The 23431-nt window shown below is 39.2% G+C and overlaps 3 protein-coding genes across 7 annotated transcripts in view; 1 reads left to right on the plus strand and 2 right to left on the minus strand.

Moving 5' to 3' along the window:
* itsn2b (intersectin 2b) overlaps positions 1-2858 on the minus strand; it is a 28428-nt gene extending 25570 nt beyond the window's left edge. For 4 of the 5 annotated variants that reach the window (XM_056374931.1, XM_056374924.1, XM_056374898.1 and 1 more), the window contains exon 1: positions 2639-2858. The gene's annotated coding sequence lies outside the window, so the exon portion shown is untranslated. Of the gene's footprint in view, positions 1-1204; positions 1311-2638 lie in introns of those variants that run through there. The other variant, XM_056374915.1, reaches the window with a different exon arrangement.
* Positions 2859-3440: 582 nt separating this feature from the next.
* Positions 3441-14902, plus strand: gcfc2 (GC-rich sequence DNA-binding factor 2). Its single transcript, XM_056374941.1, has 18 exons — positions 3441-3794; positions 4458-4559; positions 5249-5431; positions 5607-5852; positions 6206-6306; positions 6632-6780; positions 6999-7182; positions 7710-7833; positions 8298-8349; positions 8583-8680; positions 8952-9151; positions 9264-9408; positions 10051-10172; positions 10457-10533; positions 10872-10938; positions 11072-11218; positions 11375-11511; positions 13561-14902. Exons 1-18 carry the CDS (start codon positions 3491-3493, stop codon positions 13691-13693), a joined length of 2571 nt encoding a protein of 856 aa, XP_056230916.1. The 5' UTR covers positions 3441-3490; the 3' UTR covers positions 13694-14902.
* On the minus strand, positions 14694-23254 carry LOC130168254 (saccharopine dehydrogenase-like oxidoreductase). The gene is made up of 12 exons (XM_056374978.1): positions 22949-23254; positions 21127-21239; positions 20279-20359; positions 18864-18993; positions 18634-18683; positions 18289-18419; positions 17472-17589; positions 17233-17352; positions 17029-17085; positions 16788-16899; positions 16484-16565; positions 14694-16160 (listed from the first exon to the last, which is right to left on the minus strand). The coding sequence occupies exons 1-12, from the start codon at positions 23145-23147 to the stop codon at positions 16070-16072; spliced, it is 1284 nt and encodes a 427-aa protein (XP_056230953.1). The 5' UTR covers positions 23148-23254; the 3' UTR covers positions 14694-16069.
* Between the last annotated feature and the right edge of the window lie 177 nt (positions 23255-23431).

The raw sequence follows: 23431 nt of genomic DNA on the forward strand, positions 1-23431 counted from the left end.
GTGCATCTTTCTGTTTGTTTGTCTCTTATAATCTTTTTAGTGTGAATCTTTTATACTGCAACTTGCTGACATATAGACTCTCTTTTACATTTACAGAAGGAAATGAAAACCACAATGAAGAACCAGGTAGAGATGGATGAGTATAAGTAGTCACCTTTTTTCCCTCTCTTAATTCCTCCATTTCCTCATTCCCTGACCGTCTCATTTTCCTCTTCCTCTGTCTCTCCATGTGTCATTATATATCTATGCCTGTTCTTCTGTCCTTAAATATATACCCTGCCAGTTGTGTGACCCTGGCCTGTCCTCATCACTACTCTGTTCAGAAACAAGCACCGCCTGTTGTTCTAAGAAATGATTGATTTTCAGCCGCCTCACTCGCTGACCTCACACCAATGACATCAACTCAGTCCACAACTCTGTTTCTGCCCCGATGACTCTCTCCCTCTCCCTCTGTGTGTGTGTGTTTATAAAACTACCCATGCTCTTTTGCCTGTCCATCTCCTTTATCACCCATTGCCCTCTCTTCTGTTATTATTCTGTTCTGTCTTTCTGACTCCCTCCTACCACAGAGCTAACTCTTCAGCTGACCTTGTTAAAGTGATATTTCAGCACAGCACATCCACTCATGTTGCCATAAATACCCCATCCACCAGTGGCATTCACACATTCAGAAAGTGCTGCACAGGCCCTTTTGGAACGACTTGGACTGGATTTTGATTAATGCTGTTTGCATTGCTGTGTTTTGTTTTCTTAAGAGGCAAGACAGGCCTCTCCCTCCTTAAGTCAGCTGTGACCCACCCTGATTTGTAAATATATCAGGATATGACAGGACTGGAGAAAGGACTTTGATAAACTGTTCATTTGCAGTGTCAAACCGGCTTGTTTCTCTTGCACTGTGGGTATAATGTAAGTGTTTCATCATCGTCATCTTGGCTTCAATTTTAACAGGGAAGATTTTCAAAAAGGAGGAGTCAAAGCGCTGATTAAGCCTCACAGTTGTTGCATCAATTGTGTGTCAACGCAGCATCTGGCTTCCATGATGAGGTAATGTCATAAAAGCTGCTCCAAATCATACGATCACATTCATAACAATAGTGACGATCTAAAGTGGCATGACAGCGATGAAGTAAACTGGCAATTAAGCTTATGATAGGCACACTGATAATGTTAACACTGTAATAATAATGTAAATGACAACCCTGACCTTTAGTGGACTGAAAGATCACAGTGAAAGAGCCCTCCTGCATGTGGCAGGCATTGAGCGTCTTGGCTTGAGGATACTTCAGCCAAGTGGATGTATGCAAACATGGAGGTCTAAGCCAATGTCCCTCTTCAAGACTCTACCAAACAGGGTCGGCGCCTGTTCAGTAATAAAATGACAGACATCAAGTTGTGAGGATGTAAAGGAAGCTGGCAAGAACAAAAAGTCTGTTTTAGTACATTATTTGCAGTGACAGAGAGACTGCAAGAATTGGGGCTTGTACTCTATATAACTATTGGCATCTTCTATGATAAGACTCTTCGTCTATCGCACACCAGGCCCTTCAAACTGAATTATTATCCTGAACACTGTGTGCTAATATCCATTCTCTCTCTCTCTATCTCTCTCCCTTCTTTATTTTTTCAAGGAAATAATCTAATATGATTGCTGTATGGTCACAAGAATAGTAAAAAGGCCCTAAGGACCAGACCTTCCCTGTACCCTTGCCATATCATACAGCTTATCAGTGTCAAGCAATGACTGTTCAACCATAAAAACTGTGCTGGAGATGTCATCAATATTACACCTGGTAGTGCCTATAGTGCAATAATTTTGTGCAAAAGAAAAGATGTCTGAAGACATTTCATAAAAATAATTGATTTCATTTCCATTCACCACCTTCAGTAAATGAAGACAGTAGTTACTTTATGAAAACAATAAAATTAAATCAGGACAGCTGGCTACTCAGTAATTCCATAGATGTCAGCATTTGCACAAAGATATTGTCAGTTATCAAATTCTGGCAAAGACATAGATATTGTGGATTCCTACAAGGCCCTGTATCACTGATATCATAGTTGATGCTTATTCTCTGGTGGCTTTACAGACACACTATGTTGATTTCCCAACAAAGGCAGGACTGACCACTGCTGCTGTATTGAGGACCACGGATTGTCTTTACTTCCACTCTCAAACTAACTTCTACCTCCCTCTGCCTGTCTGTAAGATAAACTGATACAGTATCATTCCCTGATCACTTGTCACTAGCCAGCCTGAGACATGCCTGCAACCTGCTCAACTAGTTTGAACCGAGAGGAATTTAGAAGACCTACTTGCAAACCTGCCTTACAGAGGAAACAATGAATGCCACACATCTAGGTATCGATTGTAACCAACATCTAATGAAATCATAACTTAGCTAGCTAAACTAACTCCCATCCTGTGTCCCAGATCAGTACAGAAGCATCACCCCCTCCGTCAAACACAGGTTTTTCTTTCATATTCCTGAATCAACGAGGACAAACTAAACGAACACTTACAGGCGAAATTACACAAAGTCTAAAAGCTAACGTGTAGCTCAAAAGTCATCTACAGAAACATTACCATCATAATATCAAACTTATACTCATGCTTAGATAAGCAGTTTCGCTCGCTTACCTCTCTCACCGCGGCCAAAAAACATCAACTTCCGAGCTTTCGAGGGGTCTGAAGTTATCACTCGCCACTTCTGGGAGGTTTCCCAGACACACTGCAGAGGTTTGATATCCAAAGAAAGCAGTAATTGTTGGAGAAATGTTAAAGTTTAGCAGCGGTTCTAGTCTGAGAACCTGTTGCTGACAGCTCGGTGTGTCACACCAACAACATGGCTGACTACGAGTGATGAGTGGCTGTTAACGTCTGACCGGGCACCGAGTGGGAGGAGAGAGACGCAGAAATAAAAGTTCAACAGATGGAGAAGGAGAACAATTGATGGGAAAGCTGATGGGGGAAAGATAAGGGAGAAAGCAACACAATAACCACAGTTGGGTTTTTTTTCATTTGAAGTTCTACATTGACTTCAGCTACCCACGGAGTGCTCGGGGTGTCGACGTGAGGACAGATAGTGATAGTCCTAACCTCATCTGATTTTAGCTGACATTTTACCACTGATATTCTCCTGAGCCAAGATTCATACATAATTTATTTCTCATGAATATTATATTTACATAATCGAACAGACGGTCACAATAAGAATGGCCAGATATATATGAGGGCCCACAATACAGTTTATTTTTACATGTAAAAATGTTTTAATTCATGGTGCTGTTTAAAAAATCTGAAGAATGTAAAGTTTCCCATTTTTTCTATGCAATTTGGTCAGCCCTTACATACTCACTACATCGCCCATGGTGCATTGCGGCAGTGTTACGTTACTCCTTGCGACTTCTTCAAGCGATTTCCGACGTGACGTATTACGCTTTACTTCGAGTTTACTACCACAGTTCATACGTCTACGGTGAGTGGAGCGAAATGTTCAACAAAAAGCCCCGGAGGAACTTTCGGCAGAGAAAAGATAGCTCCAGTGACGAAGAGGACCGACAGAACAACAGCGAAGATGGAGGGGAGACCGAGAAAGCTCCGGTTGTGGTAAATAAACAGTCTAAAGTTGCCCAGGGCCGCGGCATCTCTTGTAGCTCGAAGAAGCCGGACAGCAGTGACGGAGAGGACGAGGAGAAGCTGGAAGTGACTGCCGATAAAGAAGCAAGGAGGAAAGATAAAGGTGGAGGGAAAGAGAAAACAACTACCGCCCTCAGTTTCTCTGACGACAAAGAAGGTAAGTAATATATAAGTAAATGTAGCGTTTTGAAGTCAAAGATGGATCTCATTCAAACGTTCACTCAACGACAACGGTAACTGACCTCAAAGCAACGGCTACGAACTACCGTTGGAGACCGTCCCACGTACTAGTTACAATTTAGGAGTGAGGGTTTGTAGTGTATTTATAAGGATAATATAGATATACTGACAGAATATATTTGGTTATAATTGTTAGATTATTGTATTTTACCGCCAGTTACATTGTTCCCTTCACCTCTGTATTTGCGTACACATATATCATAGTGTCAACTGACCCCAGACCTCCAGGGGCTCCAGGGGCCCCCAAAGCCCCAGGTTCACTGCAAGCCAAATTTGATTAAGGTAATTAATTTGAATAATTGCAAATTTGCACGTTCATTAGCTTAGATACTGGCTGTCTTTTATCGGGGGTCCTCAAAATACAGTTAAGTTTAAAGTTGAGTTTATCACAAAGTATTTGACACAGAGACAACCTGTGGCTGGGGAGTTCCAGCACGGGACTAGTTGATTTTTCGCTTTCTGGTCATGTAATGAAGTAACTAAACGTATGATGTGGTGTGCATTGTCCAGGGGAACTTTAATGGGAAATCAGCAGCAACTTTTTCCTCATGTGTCTCTGCTTTTCTTTTTCTTGTCTCAGCTGAAGAACCAGCATTTAAACTGAAGAAGTCCTCTGATAAAGCTGTGCTGTTCCAAGTCAGGAGGAAGGAAGCTTCACCTGCCAAGACTACCTACAGCACAGGTAGGTGCATGGATGGATCATGTTAATACTGCAATAAATACATGTTTGGGGGGGTAGAGTGTAAAAAAGAAGTATCACTGGGAAGGCAGAATATCTGCATCCACACAAAAGCCCCCAGTTCCTTAGTCAGTCTTGATTAGGGAAGTGACATTAACTGATGCATATATTCACTTAATTGCCAGTGTATTAGGTACATCCAAGTAAAACCAAGGCAGCCTAATACAACAGCCCTGCAATAAAGCCTACCTTCACAAAGGGCAAAATGTTCAGGTTTGTGTTTAGATAAAGATGAATACTTTTATATATATCTGATATAAACCAGAGCACCTCTCAATGTACCTAATAAATTGGAAACTGAGAGTATATTCTGATAAAAATCCAATTGGTTGTCGTGTAATTTGACATAAACTTATTTATGGATTCATGGATATGGATGGTAGAATTATTTTGGTTTCAAAAAGGCACTTCTGATACAAAACTCATAATCAGTTGAAAATGTTGAATTGTCAGCTCCCAAACTTAACATGTCTTAGCCATGAATGTAATTAAAACAATTTATAAATTATCATTTTATTTCATGTTATCTTATTATCATCTTACTTCCTTCTTCCATAAGTATCTAGATAATAATGCGATAATGTTGGCCAACATCATTATACTTTGAAATGTCTCCCTCTCCTCTCTCCCAGCCCCAGCTGGTGTAGGTGTCCCACCATCTGGTTCTCCTAGGCAAGATTATGACAGTCAGGCTTCACCACATGGTCCGCACTATAATGATGATGACAGTGAAGACAGTGAAAGTGATGAAGGTGGTGCCAGGTCTCCTTCAGCTAGCTCAGCCTCAGACTCGAGCCGCTCTACTGCCAAACCAGGTATGTGTTTTTGTGGGATGCACATAGATAGTGTGTATTTGGGTGTTTTATCCACCGATGATTGTTACAAGTTTATTACAATGTGTAAAAGTACTTGTTAGATATCACAGTTTCCCTGTGTGTTTGTCTGCATGCCTGTTCCTTCAATTTTATGTCTGTCAAATTGACTTTACAGTAGTTATCCCAAACGCTGAAGAGATCAGAGCAGCCAGGAGGCAGCGTCGTGCCACTCGAGCCCAGAAAGAGTTCATTTCGCTGAGTCGAGGTGGCCAGAGCTCTGGTGGTAGCACCCCGGATCACTACAGCAGGGACGATGAAGAAGACAGAGTTGATGATGATGACGAGCCGGATGACCATGAGAGAAGAATCGAGTTTGCCCCACGATTGAAGAGCATAAGAGAGAGGATTGCTGAGAAACTCGGTAGGAGAGGGAGATGGAAAGGAGGGGAGAAAGAGAGTGGATTAAAGCAGATTTTTTTTTTATTTTTTATGTTATGTATGTTTTGATTTGTAAATAGATCAGCTGCCAATTAGTAACGGCTTTAAAAAGCAGCAGTATTGGTCAAACATTATTGTATTGGTGATATTTTGCATAACATGGTATTAGCATTTTGTGATTCTTTTTTATGAGCATGTGAATTAGTATAGCTGTCAAACTACAGTAGCAGCAGGATTAAACTGAAATGGTCTGTTGTTTATGAATTACATAACAATAAGCCTGCCTGATTGTGGGAATATGAAGTCTACTTTTCTTTATGTTTTTGTGTAATCTAGGAGGAAGTGATGGCAGCCTGTCAGGGACTGATGGGGAAGAGCAGGAACTTTGGGAGGAGACACAAATTGGGAAGGGAGTCAAGAGACGGCCAGGAGAACAGGTAGGAGGTCTTATTGTCTTGTTTTTACTTTTTCTCTTTTCTTTTACTCTGTTTTTCTTTTTTTACTTTTTTGCATATTTTCTCAAATTCTTTCCTTTTTATCTAAATTTTCCCTTTTCTTTCTAGGGTTTTTTTTCCCCTGTGTCACATCCTTTCTGTATTGCTCTTTTGTCCCATGTTGTCTAAAAATTGGGCATATGGCAGAACACTGTAGTCTCTTACTGAAGAATCAAGCCTCAAAAAGCCTCAAAACTCAAGAAGTGTAGCTTCACCCCTCTTTACTGCAGCATTGACATCCTTTATGCTCTTATTTTCTTCTTCTCAGAGCCCATCTGGCAGTGAATCCAGCAGATCCAGCAGATCCAGCAGCAGCAGGCGAGACAGACAAAGACAAAAGAAGAGATCAGGTGTTAGAATCCCAAAGACCCTTCCTTCCATCAGTGTTTCAATGGTCAAGAGGAGGATCACTGGAAAGTAGGTTTTTTTTTTTTTTTTTTTTTAGCTATACCTGCCTTATTAACACATTGCAATAATGTGAAATATTAGTGATAAAATGCTTTTGTATCAGATAAATTCCCTACATTCTTCATGCTCATATTTCCTTATACATTTTCCTGTCTCCTAGTTTATCACTTTTATTACTTAATTACATGTAGACTTTCCTCTGATTTTAATTTTTTTTTGTCCTTTAGACTGGACTCCCTGAAGGAGGTGCACAGAGCACGGCAGGCAGAGCTGAGGAGGATGGAGGGGGATGTTGAGAGCGCTAAAACCTCAGTGGAGAGTCTGGAGGAAAGTTCCTCAGAGATTCAGCTTAAGTTTTACCGGGGCATGACGCTCTATGTCCACAACCTGGTGGAGTGTCTGCGGGAGAAGGTCAGCAATTAATAAATCTGTCTAAAGTATCTCTACTTTTAACTGTCTCTTAAAAGCAAACTTGTCAATAAGATTATTAAAGTTAAAAGGGTAAGAAATGTACATTTTTCTCTTCCAAGATGAGGGCAGTTTATCAACCAGCTGTGTGTCTGTCAAATGTTGGCAGGGCCCGACTCTAAATTTTAGTGATTGCGGAACCGTTAGCTAGCCTTCAAGATTGGGTGGCCAATGCTGATGAAATGGTTGCCATTTTGATTATTTAGAACTGGTGGGATCATGGCTCTGTATATTTATACAGCACTTTTCAGACTAACACAGCTTTCCTAATTTGGTAAAATAAATACAATCAATGTATCACAAGGAAGTGCCACACTGAAGGCAGGTGATGCTGAAGAGCCTTAGAATGTGCAAAACCAACTATGAAGAGATTTTGTCTAACACCAGCAGCCTGTAGGGAACATCGATGCTCCCCCTTTGGAAATTAAATAGGGATAATTTTCTGACTGGCAATAATTTGTGGACTGCAGGTTGTTGAGATCAACTCTTTCGAACTGGAGCTTCACACTCTGCTCTCCGACCACTTGGAGGCACTGTTGGCTCAGAGAAGACAGAAGGTCAAAGAGCAGGCTGACAGTCTGCAGCAGCTCAGCTGTGAGTTTGTGCATTTGTGTTTCCTTGTGTCTGTATGTGCATTTGACATGAACTGTTGCAAGTTTTGCAATTTAAGCTTGTGTGTTTCTTGTTATTCTGGATCCAAGTCAGAGACCATGTTTGTTACTTCAAAGCCACTGACAAAGTCGAAGTCCTGTGTGACTTTTTAATCTACAGAACATTTGAGAGTGTGGGCCAATTCTTTAAGTGAATACATTGTGTCAATGTAGCGCCAACAAGATACAGAACTGTAAAATGAAAACTCCTTTCTTTACATTGTTTCCCAAAAGGAACATTTTAGGCTACAGAATCTCTCTGGTATGGACATAGAAAGTAATAGAATTTTACTTCAGGTTTACAGTAAAAACACTGGAAAGGATTTAAGAAGCTCTGGCAGTTGAAAGTAAAACGGTCACCAGGTTGTAAGATTTAAATTAAGTGGATTTTTCTTCTCACTTTTTTAGATAGCACAGATGAGCAGAATGGAAGTTCAGCCAATGGAACACAAACTCCAGGGTGAGTGTACTAAAATAGCTTTCAAGATAAAGTTTCTTTGGTTTATTTTTTTTTTCATATGTTATGTTAAATATATTCTACAACAAGATTGCTGAAATAGTAAATTAGAAATGGTAACAAATTGGATCTAATAAAATCCAGTACAAAAATATTACAAAAGTATATAAAAAAAAAAATAGGTACTCCACTCTACCCTTACACAGATTTTTGTATATTTGTCTTATGTGTTGCAGTGTGGCAGGCACTGCTGCTAAAGCTGAGGGAGACTTTGATATTCCTGAAGACACACAACCTTCAGCAGAAGAGGGAGAGCAGCTGCAAAAGAAGATGGGTAAGGAGGAATTAAATCTATTCAGCTTTAACACTATAAAGTGTGAATCAGTAAAATTCTGCCGGGCTGCAAAATTAGTCTGTACACTATTTACTGCAAGCTTCTGTTTTTTTCTTGTTTTCCCACTTGCTCTTTCACTTTTTATGTTGAAAATTTCAGCAAAACCTAAGTAGAGAAAACACTTCTTTTTTTTTTTTACCTTGTTATGTCTAGGCTGAATCAAGTGATCCACTTGATGCTTTTGTTTCATTGTCTTTCTTTCCCTCTCCAGCTGATATTCTGCTGAGGTCCCAGACAGTGTTTTCTGACGTCCAGGATGATTTCTGCAACGTTAAAAAGATTCTGTCTCGCTTTGAAGAATGGAGAAAATCTTACTCTGACTCTTACCACAGTGCCTACATCTCTCTGTGTCTGCCCAAGTTGTTGAACCCCATCATTAGACATCAGCTACTGGCATGGAACCCACTAAAGGTGATTAAACATTTGAACACACCAACATAGAGGCTTACTGATACATTCACACAACTGGCATTACTAAATATATGACATTATGTGTTTAATGTAATGCATGTGTGTGTCTCAGGATGCCAGTGGGGACTTTGAAAACCTCCCCTGGTTCACAGCAGTGGAGACGTTTTGTCATGGACACGGTCATGAGGAGCTTGAGCACACAGACAGACGGACGCTGTCTAATGTCATAGAAAAGACTGTCCTACCCAAAATAACTGGTAATTCACACACACGCACACACTTTTCCCACTCTTATTCACACACATGTACCTATCCACTTCTTATTAAATGAGCCATATTTTCAATATGTTTTATGTGTTAAAATATAAACAAATGAGAAGGCACACACATGTTTTGAGTTTGTTTACAGTGGTAGCAATAATGTTTACAGCGGTAGCAATAACGGCACAAGTACCTTGGAAATATGTTTTATAAGTGGAATGCTTACATGTTGATTTTAGTGGCTACTTATTTAAACAATACACTCACCCACAAATTTCACTTAATTCATTGTAGTGAGACTGTGCATGATTTGCTTGAGTTATAAAAGATATTTTTACTAGTTACAGTACATGTACCATATTTCTATCCTCTCTCCAAGGACTAAATGTTTCTCTTCACCCTCTGCCTTCTGTGCGTCTTGCTTTTCCACCACATGCTCCAGTAGCGGGGAGCTTCTCCACAATGTAGACGAGGCTAGCATCCAGTTCTAAGTGATTTACCATGTTTGCTATTCACCCATAGTTAAACACTCTGTCCACAAACTTTCCTCACCTCCATGGCCTGTTTTAGACTACAGATGTGTCAAACTACAGAAGCATCATACTCTGACTGTCTTTTTGCTCTGCTCTGTCGCTCAGCATTTGTGGAGCTGGTGTGGGATCCCATGTCCCACCAACAGTCAGTCTGTCTCTCTGATGTCTGTCACAGACTGAAGGAGGACTATTCCATCTTTGAGGGAGAGCAGAGTAAACCAGTCAAGGTGAGACCAACTTACACATAAGGCTTATGTGTATTTGTCAACACAGAAATCCTCCTGCTTCTATCTTGCACTGCTATTTTAGCTGAATTTTAATGTTTAAAGGTTTTGCTCAAACAATAAGCACCAAGCCCTACAGCGATTTTTAGAATGCCTAATATCTAACAATTAAGGAGAGATATGAAAAATAATGTTACATATATAAATAAATATACAATAATTAGCAAGTCAGATACACAATATATGAACATGTTTGTGTGAACAATGTGTGTTTATATCCTGGGCAGGCATTCATCGAGGCTGTGGTCAGGAGACTGAGGAGCTGTGTAGACGAAGATGTCTTCATCCCTCTGTACCCAAAAAAGTCAGTCTCTTTTTTGACTTTGACGGTTTAAGCATTAAGGATTTATTTAAATGACTAACAATGAGAAAGCAGGTTTGACTTCACCTCAGTATAACACAAAATTATTTGTTGCTCTTATACATGTTCCTCTTTGTTTACAGCAGACTTCTTTTCCTGATCCAGCATACTATATAAATGCAAATATGTCATATGTCTCTGCTCAATCACGATAGAAAACTGTGTCATAGTGACCTACTTTGATGTATTTTTTTAAAGTTTAGGTAAAAATAGTGTAAAATTATCTTATTACATTTATGGTCTTTTCATGTATTATTTATTCTGTTTGTTTTTCTGTCCAGGTTCCTAGAAGACAGGTCGTCTCCTCAGAGTTGCTTCAGGGAACAACAGCTCTGGACGGCCATAAAAGTAGTGCTCTTTAACAAATACTTAAAAAAAAAAAAACACTTTTGTATGTTATATTGTCTCTCCAAGATGCATTTCCTAGTGGGGAGCTAAATTCTGCCAGCTATTAACCAGAGTTTTTTTGTTTTTATATTAGCTTCTAGGTAACATGGGGAAATGGGATTTGCTGCTTCCTGAGACTGTATTGATGGAACTGATGTTGGACAAACTGCTGAACCGATACCTGATGACCACTCTGTGCAGTCAGACTCAATTTAACAATACTGTCCTTACATGCAAAAAGGTATTTTGATTCACCATTTTAATGTGGAGTGTGTCCATGCACACATCAGTCTTGACAATGATGTTATTTTTGATTATTATTGTCTCCCTCACTTTCTCTGGTGTCCTTAATCTTGCACTACTCTCTTTCTTTCTCTCCCTCTCTCTGTCTTTCCAGATAGCAGATAGTCTTCCGCTCTCTTTGTTCAAAGGAGGGAACATTTGTTTGCCTCAGCTACGGAACTTTGAAAACCACCTCGTTCAGAAAGTTCATACCATCTGCAAACAACAGTCTCCTGAAGATCCAAACACAAGGTAATAAAAACTGCTGTAAGGTTCATTTAGTCCACTTACATTTGAATTACCTCTGCAAAGGAGGTTATGATTTCACTTGTCTGTTTGTTGGTTTGTTTATTTGTCAGTGGGATTATTAAGCTTAAACCAATTTGCACTAAATTTGGTGAGGGGATGGGGCATGGGTCCAGGGAAGAAACAATAAAACTTTGGTGCTGATCTGAAAAAGCCAGATCCAGGCTCACTTCCCTTAACATTGTGAGATGGGGGTATTTTTTGACAGTTTCATCAATTCCTCAGGAAATAATATATCTTGATGTAAAAAGATTAGACATATTAATCGTGTTGACATCTCTATTTGCACAATTCGGTGCAAATCCAGACAATATTCTCATAATCAGATAACCAGTGTAGGACTGGGTTGGTGGATTCTTCTGCTGCTAGAATCATCCTACATGCTACATGTTAACAACATTACAATAGGAATGAAATTATATTTGTTTATATTCAATTTCAGAAGCTTTAACACCAAAACAGCCAGACTTGGATCAGGTCTGAATGGTTTCTATTTGGCCTCAGAGAGATTGGAGGATTTGAGCAGTTCTGCAGTATGTGGTAATGAGGCTGGTGTCTGTCCACATCAGTCACAGGTTGAGTTTACTGAAGGGAATATCTCCCAAAGTTTCTTTCTTCACAGATATAGCCTGTGTAGTATTTTTTATTTTTTTTTATCAGCTAAGTAACTAACAAAGAAATTCCTTATTTTATTGCCTTTTATTATTACTTTTTATTCTTTATTTTTTAAAAAGAAACATTGAAATACAGTAAAACACTGCAGAAGATAAAAACAGTTGGTAACCTTGTGTTTATACAAGTAATTTCACTGATGGATATACAAGTCAGTTTATATGATAAATATTCAGTGTTCATTTTGTGAGGTCACGTACACATAACATTTTTCCTAGTAGCGCAGGAATTTATCAGTCTGTAAATCTAAAAGTTAGTAAAGTTATTCTTTCCATCCCTTGAATAGTAGTAACAATATCTATCCAGTCGGTCTTTGTTGGAGGTTCGGCCTGTAGCCTTTTTCATGTTATAGCTTTCTTTCTGGCAGCTAATTATATCTTTAGTAGGTAATTATCTTCGGCCAATAGATGAGCTGCAATGTTGCCTAAATAAATTGTAGTAAAAGAGCAGTCAATTCCATCACTAAATATATTTTGTATTACTTGTGTTACTTCCTGCCAATATGACCGAATGGCTGGGCAGCCCAGAATATGTGGACATGATCTGCCAGCTGTTTACCACATTTCCTCCAGCATAGACCTCTTTCCAATACACTTGTCTGTACACCTTTTAGCTTGGGGCTACATCTTATCTGATCAAATTCCTCCAACGGAAGTCTCTCCAAAGGCCTGAACTTGTGGAAGATGATTGGATAGAGACACATATTCAACCAGTCCTCCTCTGAGATGACAAGTCCACATTCCTTCTCCCATTTTAGTTTAATCTTATTTGTTGAATGTTTCTTTGTAGATTGAATGCTTGAATAGAGTTTTGGGACAAGTTTCTTGTTGTCCTTATTTTTATACTTGTCATTAAATATATCAGTTAATTTGGTATCACAGTTCTCAATGGGTTTTATCTCTTTGTTAAAGTATGCCCTAATTTGTAAGTACCTAAAAAAAACAATTTCCAAACCATACATGTCTGAGATTTTTTGAAAGGAATCTTTCCATTTTGCTTTGTACTCCTGTTTACAGCAGCATGCTAAGCATCTCAACTGTTTGCCTTATAATAGTCTGTTAGGCATGGTAGTGCTCAGCCTCCTTAGTTTACCTTTTAAATAAAAATTCGTACTTTTGACTTCTTTATGTTTGTGGTTACTTGATGATGAACCAGCAGTTGGACAGAAAAAAATACCCCCTTATTCCCCCATCATGTGACATCTGCAGCTTCACAGGTTTCCAAATGGCAAAACATTACCGATTTTTTTTTAAGGTTATTTCGTGGTTATATTTATAAATTCATGCACTTTTCCTCATACATTTGTTTCTCTGTCTGCTGCAGGTCGGCTGTGGTTGAAGTGCTGCAGATTCTGAGTAGGGTCAGGTGCAATGACTCCATCATGGCCATAGCAGAGAAATACCACTATGAAGATGTCATCTACTCGCACCAGCTGCTGAACCAGGAGACAGTATGAACACTGAATGCTGTGGAATGTGGTGGAGCATTATGTATATGGCAACAAATGGTGCAAATTCATTGTTAAACCAAGGAAACAACCGAAAGGAATTATATGGATAAAAGAATTCCCCTTCCCGTAATTTCTAGCCATGAACATTTTGTAGTCTGTTTTGTACAGGAGATAACTGTATTTTTATGAATAAATATTTGAATTGTGTTAATATAGCTAGAGTTTTTAGAATCTATTCACTGTCATATTTTAAGTTCTTCACACAAGTGACTGGCTAATACCTATAATCTCACTTTGAAGTTAGACATAAAAACAAGTGTATGGTGGAGCCACTTCTTCACTGTAGATACCAGTTGATGGTAATAACAACTGTCACCATGGAAACCAACATAACAGGCCAGCTCTGAATGTTGTATATAGTCCAATTTAAGCCACATTCATTATGGTAAGTTGACTAAGTACCTGGATACATGAGCACATATAGATTTGTGAAATACAACAACAAATCCCATTTAAACATCTTAAAGCCCTTCACTGTAGCATGAAATCCATAATCCCAGTAGAAGAAAAGATTCTGCTTTGATTAACTACTTCAAGTTATTACTCTGTTCCATACACAATTTACACCGAAGAGTCTTACAGGCCAACAAATTCCCCAGTTCAAAAACTCAGCTCGGCTCATTGTGAATCATCATTTGGATGAATGTTTTTGACATGTTATCGCTGTACAACCGAACGGTGACAAAATAATTATACTACCCATTCAGAATGCAAATGATCTGAGGACACCTGAGTTGCCTCCACACACACACATACACACACATTTTACCTTCAGATCAGTGCTCTGACACAGGATACGTTTTCCAGCCCTGTGCAGGTAAAGTAAGGGTTGAACATGAACACACACAACATTCCTAGACTTGAGATTTAAACGATACCTGACAAGAAATTAATTATGTGCATTACTGATATGTTTCCATAAAGCTGTGTGAGAAATACTCAAGACTTTTGTATTAGCAGAGTTGGCTTTATTTATAAGGTTCATACAAAGCAAAACACACCAAAACAAAACCCAAAACTTAGCCTGTCGCGTGCACATAAAGCTCAAATGTGAAAAATGAGTCTGGACTGAGATCAACCTTATCACTTTGAGTGAACTTATTCCAGTCCATACGAGCGCAAAAAACATTTAAAAAAAACCAAAAAAAAAAACAACTTAACACACTTGTTAACTAACCAGCAGAGAGGATCTGTTCAGTTTCATGGAGTTACTCATGCTGTTTTGTGCACAAACAACTGGATGCATTTTCTGACAAGGCTCAAAAGCAAACATTTGGATAGGTGAGCCGTTGCAACATTCAACTACAAAATACAGACAACAAAGAAAATAGGATGATTTAGTGATAGTCCAACTACTATCTGTCAAAAACCAAGCAATCAGGATTTTTAACTAACAGGCCAGGCCAGGAAAGACAAGCATGTACGTGCACATACAGCAGATTTCTATTTCTCTATTGACAGCTTCACTCCACTGAACAACACATGTACAACTACCATGTTAGTGTAATTTAGGGATTAATGTCCTTGTGCACATAAAGCGACTGTATGTTACAAGGACAACACATGAAGATTGTAGTTTGCTTTTCTTCCACTGTTACAGTTGCCAGTTGTTTTTTCTTAGAACATGTTTTATTACAGCTCACTACATCTGTAGCACTGATTTCAAGCTACTTTACCAATCCTCTACCCTGCCACAGTAAAGATTATCTGGAATCATTATGGCTGATATTATGAAACTATCAGCTTGCTAAACTGTGGCTGTTTAACAACATTGGTCATGAAAGGGAACATGAGATTTTTAACTTGTGATCAACCTGTTAAAGTATCCCAGGTAGACTCCAACACGAAGGTGTAGAAACTACTGTCTTTTTATCCAGTTTTTGTGGATACAGCATCATTAAAGAATTTTAGATATTAGAAATTTTGTTCAGATACAGGGAGGGAAGCAAATGCTGGCCAAAATTCTATCATTAGCAATAATGATGTCATTAGAGAGCCATGTTAAACCCATTTACACACCTGTTCTTCTCCTGTCCTTGGCTAGGAAACACTGCCACAGTTGTGCTATTTGTCTTAGAAGCAGAGGGTTATTAGTACATTCATGCCAAAAGGAGACTGGCAAGTTTCTGACCAAATGAAGGATAAATGCTGAAAGTACCAAAAATGGTGTTTGATTTTCATCTGAAGGTGTACTCCATCTCTAGTCAAAGCTCTTGTGATTAAATAGCTCTCTTCTAAAGCTGGAAACTTCCCAGTTGTTGTTATGCATATTAGTAAGTGCTCAGAAAAACCTGGAGTACAGCATCAGGGTGGGGACAGACTTTAGATGACTGAGAACTGGATGCCGTGTTTGTTCAGGCGGTCGACCAGGGTGGTTTTTGCAAATGCAGCCCCTGGAGTGTACACTCCTCCCCTGGAAATGAAGGATAAAAACAAGAACATTCAAATCAAAATTAATTTCATACCCAAGTCTCAGAAATTCATGGAATTAATGGATGTTAAACCATTATACTATAAAAAATATGAAATACTTATGATAAAAAACACTGCACAGTAGTAATGTTGTAGCAACATTTGCTCTTGTCTTCTACTTTTAGTCTTCCTTTTAAAATAAAACAGCGTAAACACACTGAATTCCAATTTAGTTTTTGACAGATTATCAATGTCTGCTGTATTTGTATTTGAGTGTAAATTCATTTCCACGTCAGGCAGTAGATGTGCGGTGTGATTACTCACTTCTTGGGCAAGGCTGTGGATTCATTGAGGATTGTTAGAGCAGCCTGTACCATGGCAATGGGTGTGGCCACGTATCCACACTCTGATTAAGATAGAATAGATTAGACAAATCAAGCAAGGTCATCTGATCATTAAGTAACATGGCTAATGTTCTTCTTACTCTACAGCATTTTGTTCCTGTATTTATAAAGGGTTTATTGAAATATTCTATCATTCTGCTTCATGCATCAAGTATCTTTGTTTTCACCATTTGTTACATCAAGGATAAAACCTTGAATTAACAAGGACTTTAAGTTCCAGTTACCTGGCCCCTGAACCAGTGTGCGGATCTTGCTGGTAGGTTTTCCGTGTGAGGGGTCCTCACCATCGGGATATCCCTCTCCATAGAAGGCAAACTGGAAGGATGAAGCTTCCATCTAATACACACACGACACACATCAGAAAACAGAGCCTCTTATTAGCATGCTGAACTACTTGAACTAAGAACTGCTGCTGTGCATTAACTGTGTCTAAGGCCCTACTTTTTTGTGCTGACAACACTTTACCTGCTTTCTAGTTGGTCCAGCTTTAGAGAAGAGTCCAAAGGAGAAAAACTCTGGGTGCTGAGAAGGTGGGTACAAAAAAAGGCAGACATGAACACCAAAATATTTCCCAGCACACAGTATGTATACTCTGATTTCCAACTGGTAGAATATTCAGTTACAGTCACTTGTGAAATGTAAATTGTATCAAGTCATTGTATTGTTTACCTTGATGAGCAGATTGCGTCCAAAACTGAACTTCACTAAGAACCAGAACATCATGCCAGCAAACATCAGCTTGATAATGTTGCCAATGCCTCCTATTCCTGCATATGCTCCATACTGAACCTAGGGTTGACAAAAAAAGATTATTTAATGCTCTAGAAACATAGCAGAAGTGGTAATATACATATTGTTGGTGCCATCTTGATCTAAGAAAGAAAAGACGAGGGGAAAAAAAGACTGACTGGTGTGGCCTGATGTTCCTCCGCCACAAACCGCTGAGTTCTCTTCACAACAGAGGGATCAGAGCCCATGAACGGCACCGTATACTGTTGGATCTCATTACTGAAGAACAGTGCTCCCCTGCAAATGCACAAACATACAAAGAAAAATGTGTTGAGAAAACACAAAATTGTCCAAATGTGGTAAGAGGATTATTCACTGTTCTATCAGGTTGTCAGAACCAAACAGACACACCATCAGAACAGTAATATTTGTTGTTACCATCTTATCACACATACATCTGTGTCATCTGATTGGTAACGGGAAATTGTAACTTTCATGCCAGAGATATGTTTGAGGTCATTTAGACACAGTGTCACCATTACACAGTTTGTCCACCAGAGGGCACTGACAAGTTTGTTTAATCTGTAAAATGTCCTGCTCAGTACATATGAACTAATAGCCAAATTTTAAAAATCCTAATAAAGAATATTAATTATATTGTGTAAAAATATATAAATATTGCTATTTTTGATTTTTTTAAAGCTCTAAAATATCAGTATCTTTATCTGCCCCATCAGTCACCAAGTTCTACTTAAATTAAGCTACTTCTCAGTGAGTCTAGAAAACGCTACAAAATGATAGAAAAACTTTGTAATGACATACTGTCTCCAAAATGTTTCGAAATGTGCAGATTAGCCGACATATTTCAAAGTCTACGAGCCTACAATATAGTATTTATCATGAATTTGGCAAAGTGGCTTTGTGAAGTGCCTGTCAGGAAAAGTAAAGGATTTGATTTCTTTTGAAAAAAGCAAAAGGCATTACTGATCTACCTACCTGCGTTTAAGCTTAGAGCCAAAAGTAGGGAGAGGTTTGTGATTAAACTTCCTCCGAAGACTCTGGAGCTTTGGGCCGTCAGAAAAACCGTAGATGGCAGACTGCCACGTACCATCATGGATACATCCGCCCTGATAGAGGAAGACGGAGTAACACATGTACAAAGGGAGAAATAATGGAGCACATAAACACGGAGAAACAAGATGCATTTGAGAAAAGGAGAAAAATATGTGATGACACAGAATTGTAAGAAATTAGTGTACAGACATGGGGAAGGTGAGTGGGGGTGGAAAGTGGGTGATTAAGGATCAACTGTGTGGACGAATGGGAAATGTAGTTACGTACATCAGGTCCTGAGCTGACAGTCAGGAAGCTCTCCACTGCAGTCAGTGTACCTGTGGATGAATACCCACACACATACACTATATATATTTTGGCAGAGGCTAATACAACAAAGAATAATTTAATTATAACGACAGAAAGGGAGTCAATTGACCGCTGCATATCAGTGTCACAGGGTGTATGTCACGGTGTGTATGCTGAATATGTATATGGGCATCTCAACATGTGCCTACCCTTGAACTGGTCCCTGGTGTAGAGGACTCCCATGTCTGCAGGTATGGAGTCGAATCCACAGCTCCCAATGATGTACACACCTTTATCAGCTGCCTGGCTGCTGTAGTTCAACTGCATGCCCTCCAGAAACTGTATACAGACAGAAGCACATACTATAAAGACTAGCATTTTTTCAAATTAAATCTTGAAGAAACTTCAATATCGCTTTCTTAGACAAGTTCTTTCCCAATGTATTGAAAGTGGTGATTTTTTTTTTGTGTAGTTTCAGAGAGCCATTAGAAAGCAAGCCTGAAAATACACATAAACCTCAAGTTAGGCCATCAGAGTGCTGACTTTGTTTCAGTGTGACAAGCTGCATTACACACATCGGCATCTGACAGTGAGGGAAAACTGCTGTCATGTAGCCAAGTGAGAGATAATTTTGTCTAACAGGCTACAGCATGAAAGTCAGCACGTCTCCCATTTAATCCTAACAAAAACAACAGCCAAGCCCAACGTTCGGACATCTGGGGTTTGTTATTCTGAATCTAACCCTGAACTGAGTTGACTAACCCTGAGATCTGGGTCCAGAACAGCTGATCAGAGTTAGTTCAGTCAACTTTGAATATGTTCACGTTGGGCGAAGTGTGTGGTGAACAAAATAAGCCATCAATGGAGCTTCGATACTACGATTGACCATAGCAACTGGCAAATAAAGATAAGAGCCTCAATTTTAATCGAGTAGACCTAGAAATATTGGGTGCCATTACTGCATATTCATCTATTAAAAACAAAAGTCGCTGTCTCTGTCCTCATGATAACCAATTAGTCATAAAAGAGGCAACGTTAATAAAGACTGGTCTTGGGTAACAAACTACTCGCCTATCCAACTGGGATTTTAATCTTCTTACGACGTAAACTTCTACAAATTGATGCGCTCTTATATGTGCTTTGATACGAACTATATGAAAGAAAAGAGCTCCTTCAGGCTTGACAACAAGCAATTTAGGTTCATAGAGTAAGTTACCATAGTAACTGAGAACTCAGACTTACACTCAACTCAAGTTTAACAAACTCAGAGTTCTCACAAAACCTGCTCTCTGGAAACCCTTCTGCAGGGAAATGTCCATGCAATGTCCAGTCACAGCATGCAGGAAATATTATGCAAAACCAATAGTGTAGGAAAGTCAGTCATTTCAGCGCCATCTCTATTGTTTTAAAAATACGTGTTTGAGTTCAGAGCTTCAGTTGTTCGAGTTGGGCACATCATTTATGGAAGGAGAAGGGCAATTACAGTGTTCCTTTAGTGAACATGCATGATGAAATCAAAAGCATCTACCTGTTAGTGTAGGGTTATGTCAAACCAAATGAGAGGGCAAAGATAAACAAATACACATGCATACATTACAATACAGAAATACAGTATGATACATACCTGAGGCTCTCCACAGATGTCAATATGGTGGGCTCCATTCTCCACACAGGCTTTGACCACTGGCTCGCCATAGAATCTGTACTATAGACAGACAGCCAGAGACACACACACAAATTAATTCATATCCTGTTTGCATGCTTTTTTAATCTTCTTCTTTCTTTCTGACTTTGATCAATGGCCAGTTCCCCATTAATTATAGTCCTGGTCGCTACTAGAATGCAGACAAATGCATGTCTCCTTCAATACAGCCATTTATTTTCACCTGGCGGTGTCTATGCGTCGAGCCACAATGTTATTTGTATTATCAACATAAAAACACTGAAACTGAAAAGAAAGAACAAATACTGTAGTCTTGTCTTCTTATGGCTTCAATTTTGTGCCCCAGTTTTAACTCAGCTGGCATAATGCTGCTGTGTGCAATCGTAGTGGCAACTGTAACGGAGGAATTTGGTTTAAAACAAGAACCTGAATGACACGCAGGACGTGAAGCAGTGGAGCTGGAAACCTACTCTCCATTCTGACTTCCACACAATACGACTTATTGTGTGCTGTAAGTCAGTGGCCTTCATTGTGTAAATGAAGGCGACTCTGTGTGTGTGTGTGTGTGTGTGTGTGTGTGTGTGTGTGTGTGTGTGTGTGAGTGAGAGATGGAGAGAGAGAAGAGAAAGACAGAGGACGAGCGAAGCAGAGAAAGATGGTGATAAGTTTAGCTACACTAATGCCAAAGAAAGATTACAACATGAAAGTTGTTGAGACAATTTGTGCAAAAACTAGATTGTGTCATGCGAAGGAGTTTCTACAGAAAAATAAACACAAGCACAAAGATTCCTGTGGAACTGTCTACTTACAGGCCCCACACAGTTGAGAACAATCACAGCCTGTTTGCACATGGCTGCCAGGGAGTCTGGCTCCCCTACATCTGCCACGATGATGTCCACCTCTTTCCTCAGCTCAGGTTTACCTGTACACAAACACAAACACATGGACACACACTTTGTAAGGACGAGTGCTTTAGTATATTTCAATCTGAAAAGTTTGCCATCCACTTCTAAGATTTCAGTATTCATAGTTCATATTATTTAAAATATTCATGACGCTATATTGAGGTGCAATGGCTCCATTTAATTTCACTGTGGGACAGTTAACTCAGCAGTATTACCTATTATGCCACTATTACTGTCCAACCAAAGATGGAAAGCAGTTAACTCTCTATAAATGCCCTCAGCTGTTTTGCCTTATCATCATAAGAAAATGTCTGTTAAAGTATATGAATAGTTTAGGCAATAAAATACAGCTGGCCTTAAAAGTCAAAGAATAAACAGGACTAACACTGTTCAGTGAGAATACATAGTAGGGTAATAATAGTATTGCATGAAAATATGTGAGGAGAAAATAAGAAAAAAATAAAACAGGATAAAATACAGGAACACAGATATGGTATGTGTTGGATTAAATGTCTTGCCATGTACTTGACATACTGTAGGGAGCTAGCAAAAACAACAAAAGCTGTTTTTAAATATGACACTGTAACTGTCAAGGTTTCAGTTGTAAGGGACAAACTGCAGTCTTCAGTGCTCACTGAATGACTGGATTAGCTGACCTGTCGGGCTGTGTGTGTCGTCATGGACAGGGACTGTACAGTTAGCGGGTATGTTCCATCAGCTGTTGAACACTCCCTGAAGAGCAAGCCGTAGAGGAGGGGACAACAGAATGACTAGCTAATCCTCTGGAAACCCACATTACTGCATGACAGCACAATAGCTCCCTGGTTTTGATCTGGTGATGGACTTACTTTTCCATGTTTACAGTGTTGCATGGATACAAATCATCAACCTGGAAAATTACTGGCATACTGGCAAGAGTAAATGTTTGTTACATAGACCATATACTGTATTATTTGCATTCAGGTGAATTATATTTCTATTTCTGTTAGAGCTGAAATACCTAAATAAATAATTAATTAATTAGTCGAGAAACAGGAAGCCAATGACTAAGTATCATTACAATTTACTAATAATTTAAGAGGTTTAATTAGCAAAAGGCAAAAGGTTTGATACAGCTTCTCAAAAAGAGATTTCTTGTGTTTCTCTGTTATTCGTGATTGTAAATTGAATATCTTTGACTTTGACAGTTGGTTGGACTAACCAGGATGCATGAAGATGTCACCATGGACTCTGGGTGATGGGTGTTTTAATTGCTTTCTGCCATTAAATTTATAAATGAATCAATTCATCTCAACAAATCAACAATCAATCATACAGTTATTACAGTTGAATCAAAGATGATCATCTGAAAATATACTCACTAATAGTCTGAATGAATAATCATCAACCATTAGCTGCTTACCGTCTCAGCAAATTAAAGAGTTAATTTCTGTTCATTAATGTAAAAACATTTACATTAAAAGGTTATCTGTTGCAACCTAGCTTACACTTTGGAGTTCAGTCAAAGTTTAGGGTCAAAGTCATGTCAAACTTATCATTATCAGCATTATCACTTGTCATCTTGAGTTAAGCAATTTCCCTTTCCCGAAAAAACACCAAGTATTCTTGGAAAATGAGTTCACCAGATACATATCCCTGCACTCGAGGTTATCTCTGCTAAACAAATGAATTAAAAAGCTGTCCCTGCTGCAACACGCACGTATACTAAGACTGTTCAGGTACATACTGAGGACTCCGGCGGCCTGCTCCACAACTTTTTCCAGCTTCTGCTTGCTTCTGCCGGCCACGGCCCACTTCAGGTTCCCCTTCGGACCCTCGGACACAGTCCGTGCCACTTCCTCCACCACAAACTGCCCCGTGAAGCCAGAGGCTCCGAAGATAACCAGGTGGTACGGCCTGCTAGAGGATGTCTCAACATGCGCCATGGTGACAGAAGACAGGCTGGAGTGGCTCACCTCTCTGCTGGACTCGGTCTGACTGACTGACGGGGGAGGACCAAACCGGTTTTAACGCCTCTGCTTTCTGTACTTCCGTAGCAACATTATGCTAATATGCTAACTGTTATTAACAGAAGCAGCGGTAGTTCATAGCCACCGAAACAATTACGTATAATGACTGTGCATTGTGTGAAATGTGTATTTACTGAATAATTTGTATTTTTCTGGTTATACATGTCCTATTTCCACATTTAGATTTTTTTTTTTTTTTT

Source organism: Seriola aureovittata, chromosome 1 (genome assembly GCF_021018895.1).
Source record: "Seriola aureovittata isolate HTS-2021-v1 ecotype China chromosome 1, ASM2101889v1, whole genome shotgun sequence".
NCBI lineage: Eukaryota > Metazoa > Chordata > Actinopteri > Carangiformes > Carangidae > Seriola > Seriola aureovittata.

What these genes read in the sequence shown, in the direction of transcription:
- gcfc2 (XM_056374941.1), top strand. Translation starts at nt 3,491, where the DNA reads ATGTTCAACAAAAAGCCCCGGAGGAACTTTCGGCAGAGAAAAGATAGC. An exon ending in TTTCTCTGACGACAAAGAAG is followed by an intron (nt 3,795 to 4,457) that starts GTAAGTAATATA and finishes TTCTTGTCTCAG; the next exon opens with CTGAAGAACCAGCATTTAAA. An exon ending in CAGTCTGCAGCAGCTCAGCT is followed by an intron (nt 7,834 to 8,297) that starts GTGAGTTTGTGC and finishes TCACTTTTTTAG; the next exon opens with ATAGCACAGATGAGCAGAAT.
- LOC130168254 (XM_056374978.1), bottom strand. Translation starts at nt 23,147, where the DNA reads ATGGCGCATGTTGAGACATCCTCTAGCAGGCCGTACCACCTGGTTATC. An exon ending in AGGAACATCAGGCCACACCA is followed by an intron (nt 17,353 to 17,471) that starts GTCAGTCTTTTT and finishes TGTCAACCCTAG; the next exon opens with GTTCAGTATGGAGCATATGC. An exon ending in GACGCAATCTGCTCATCAAG is followed by an intron (nt 17,086 to 17,232) that starts GTAAACAATACA and finishes CCACCTTCTCAG; the next exon opens with CACCCAGAGTTTTTCTCCTT.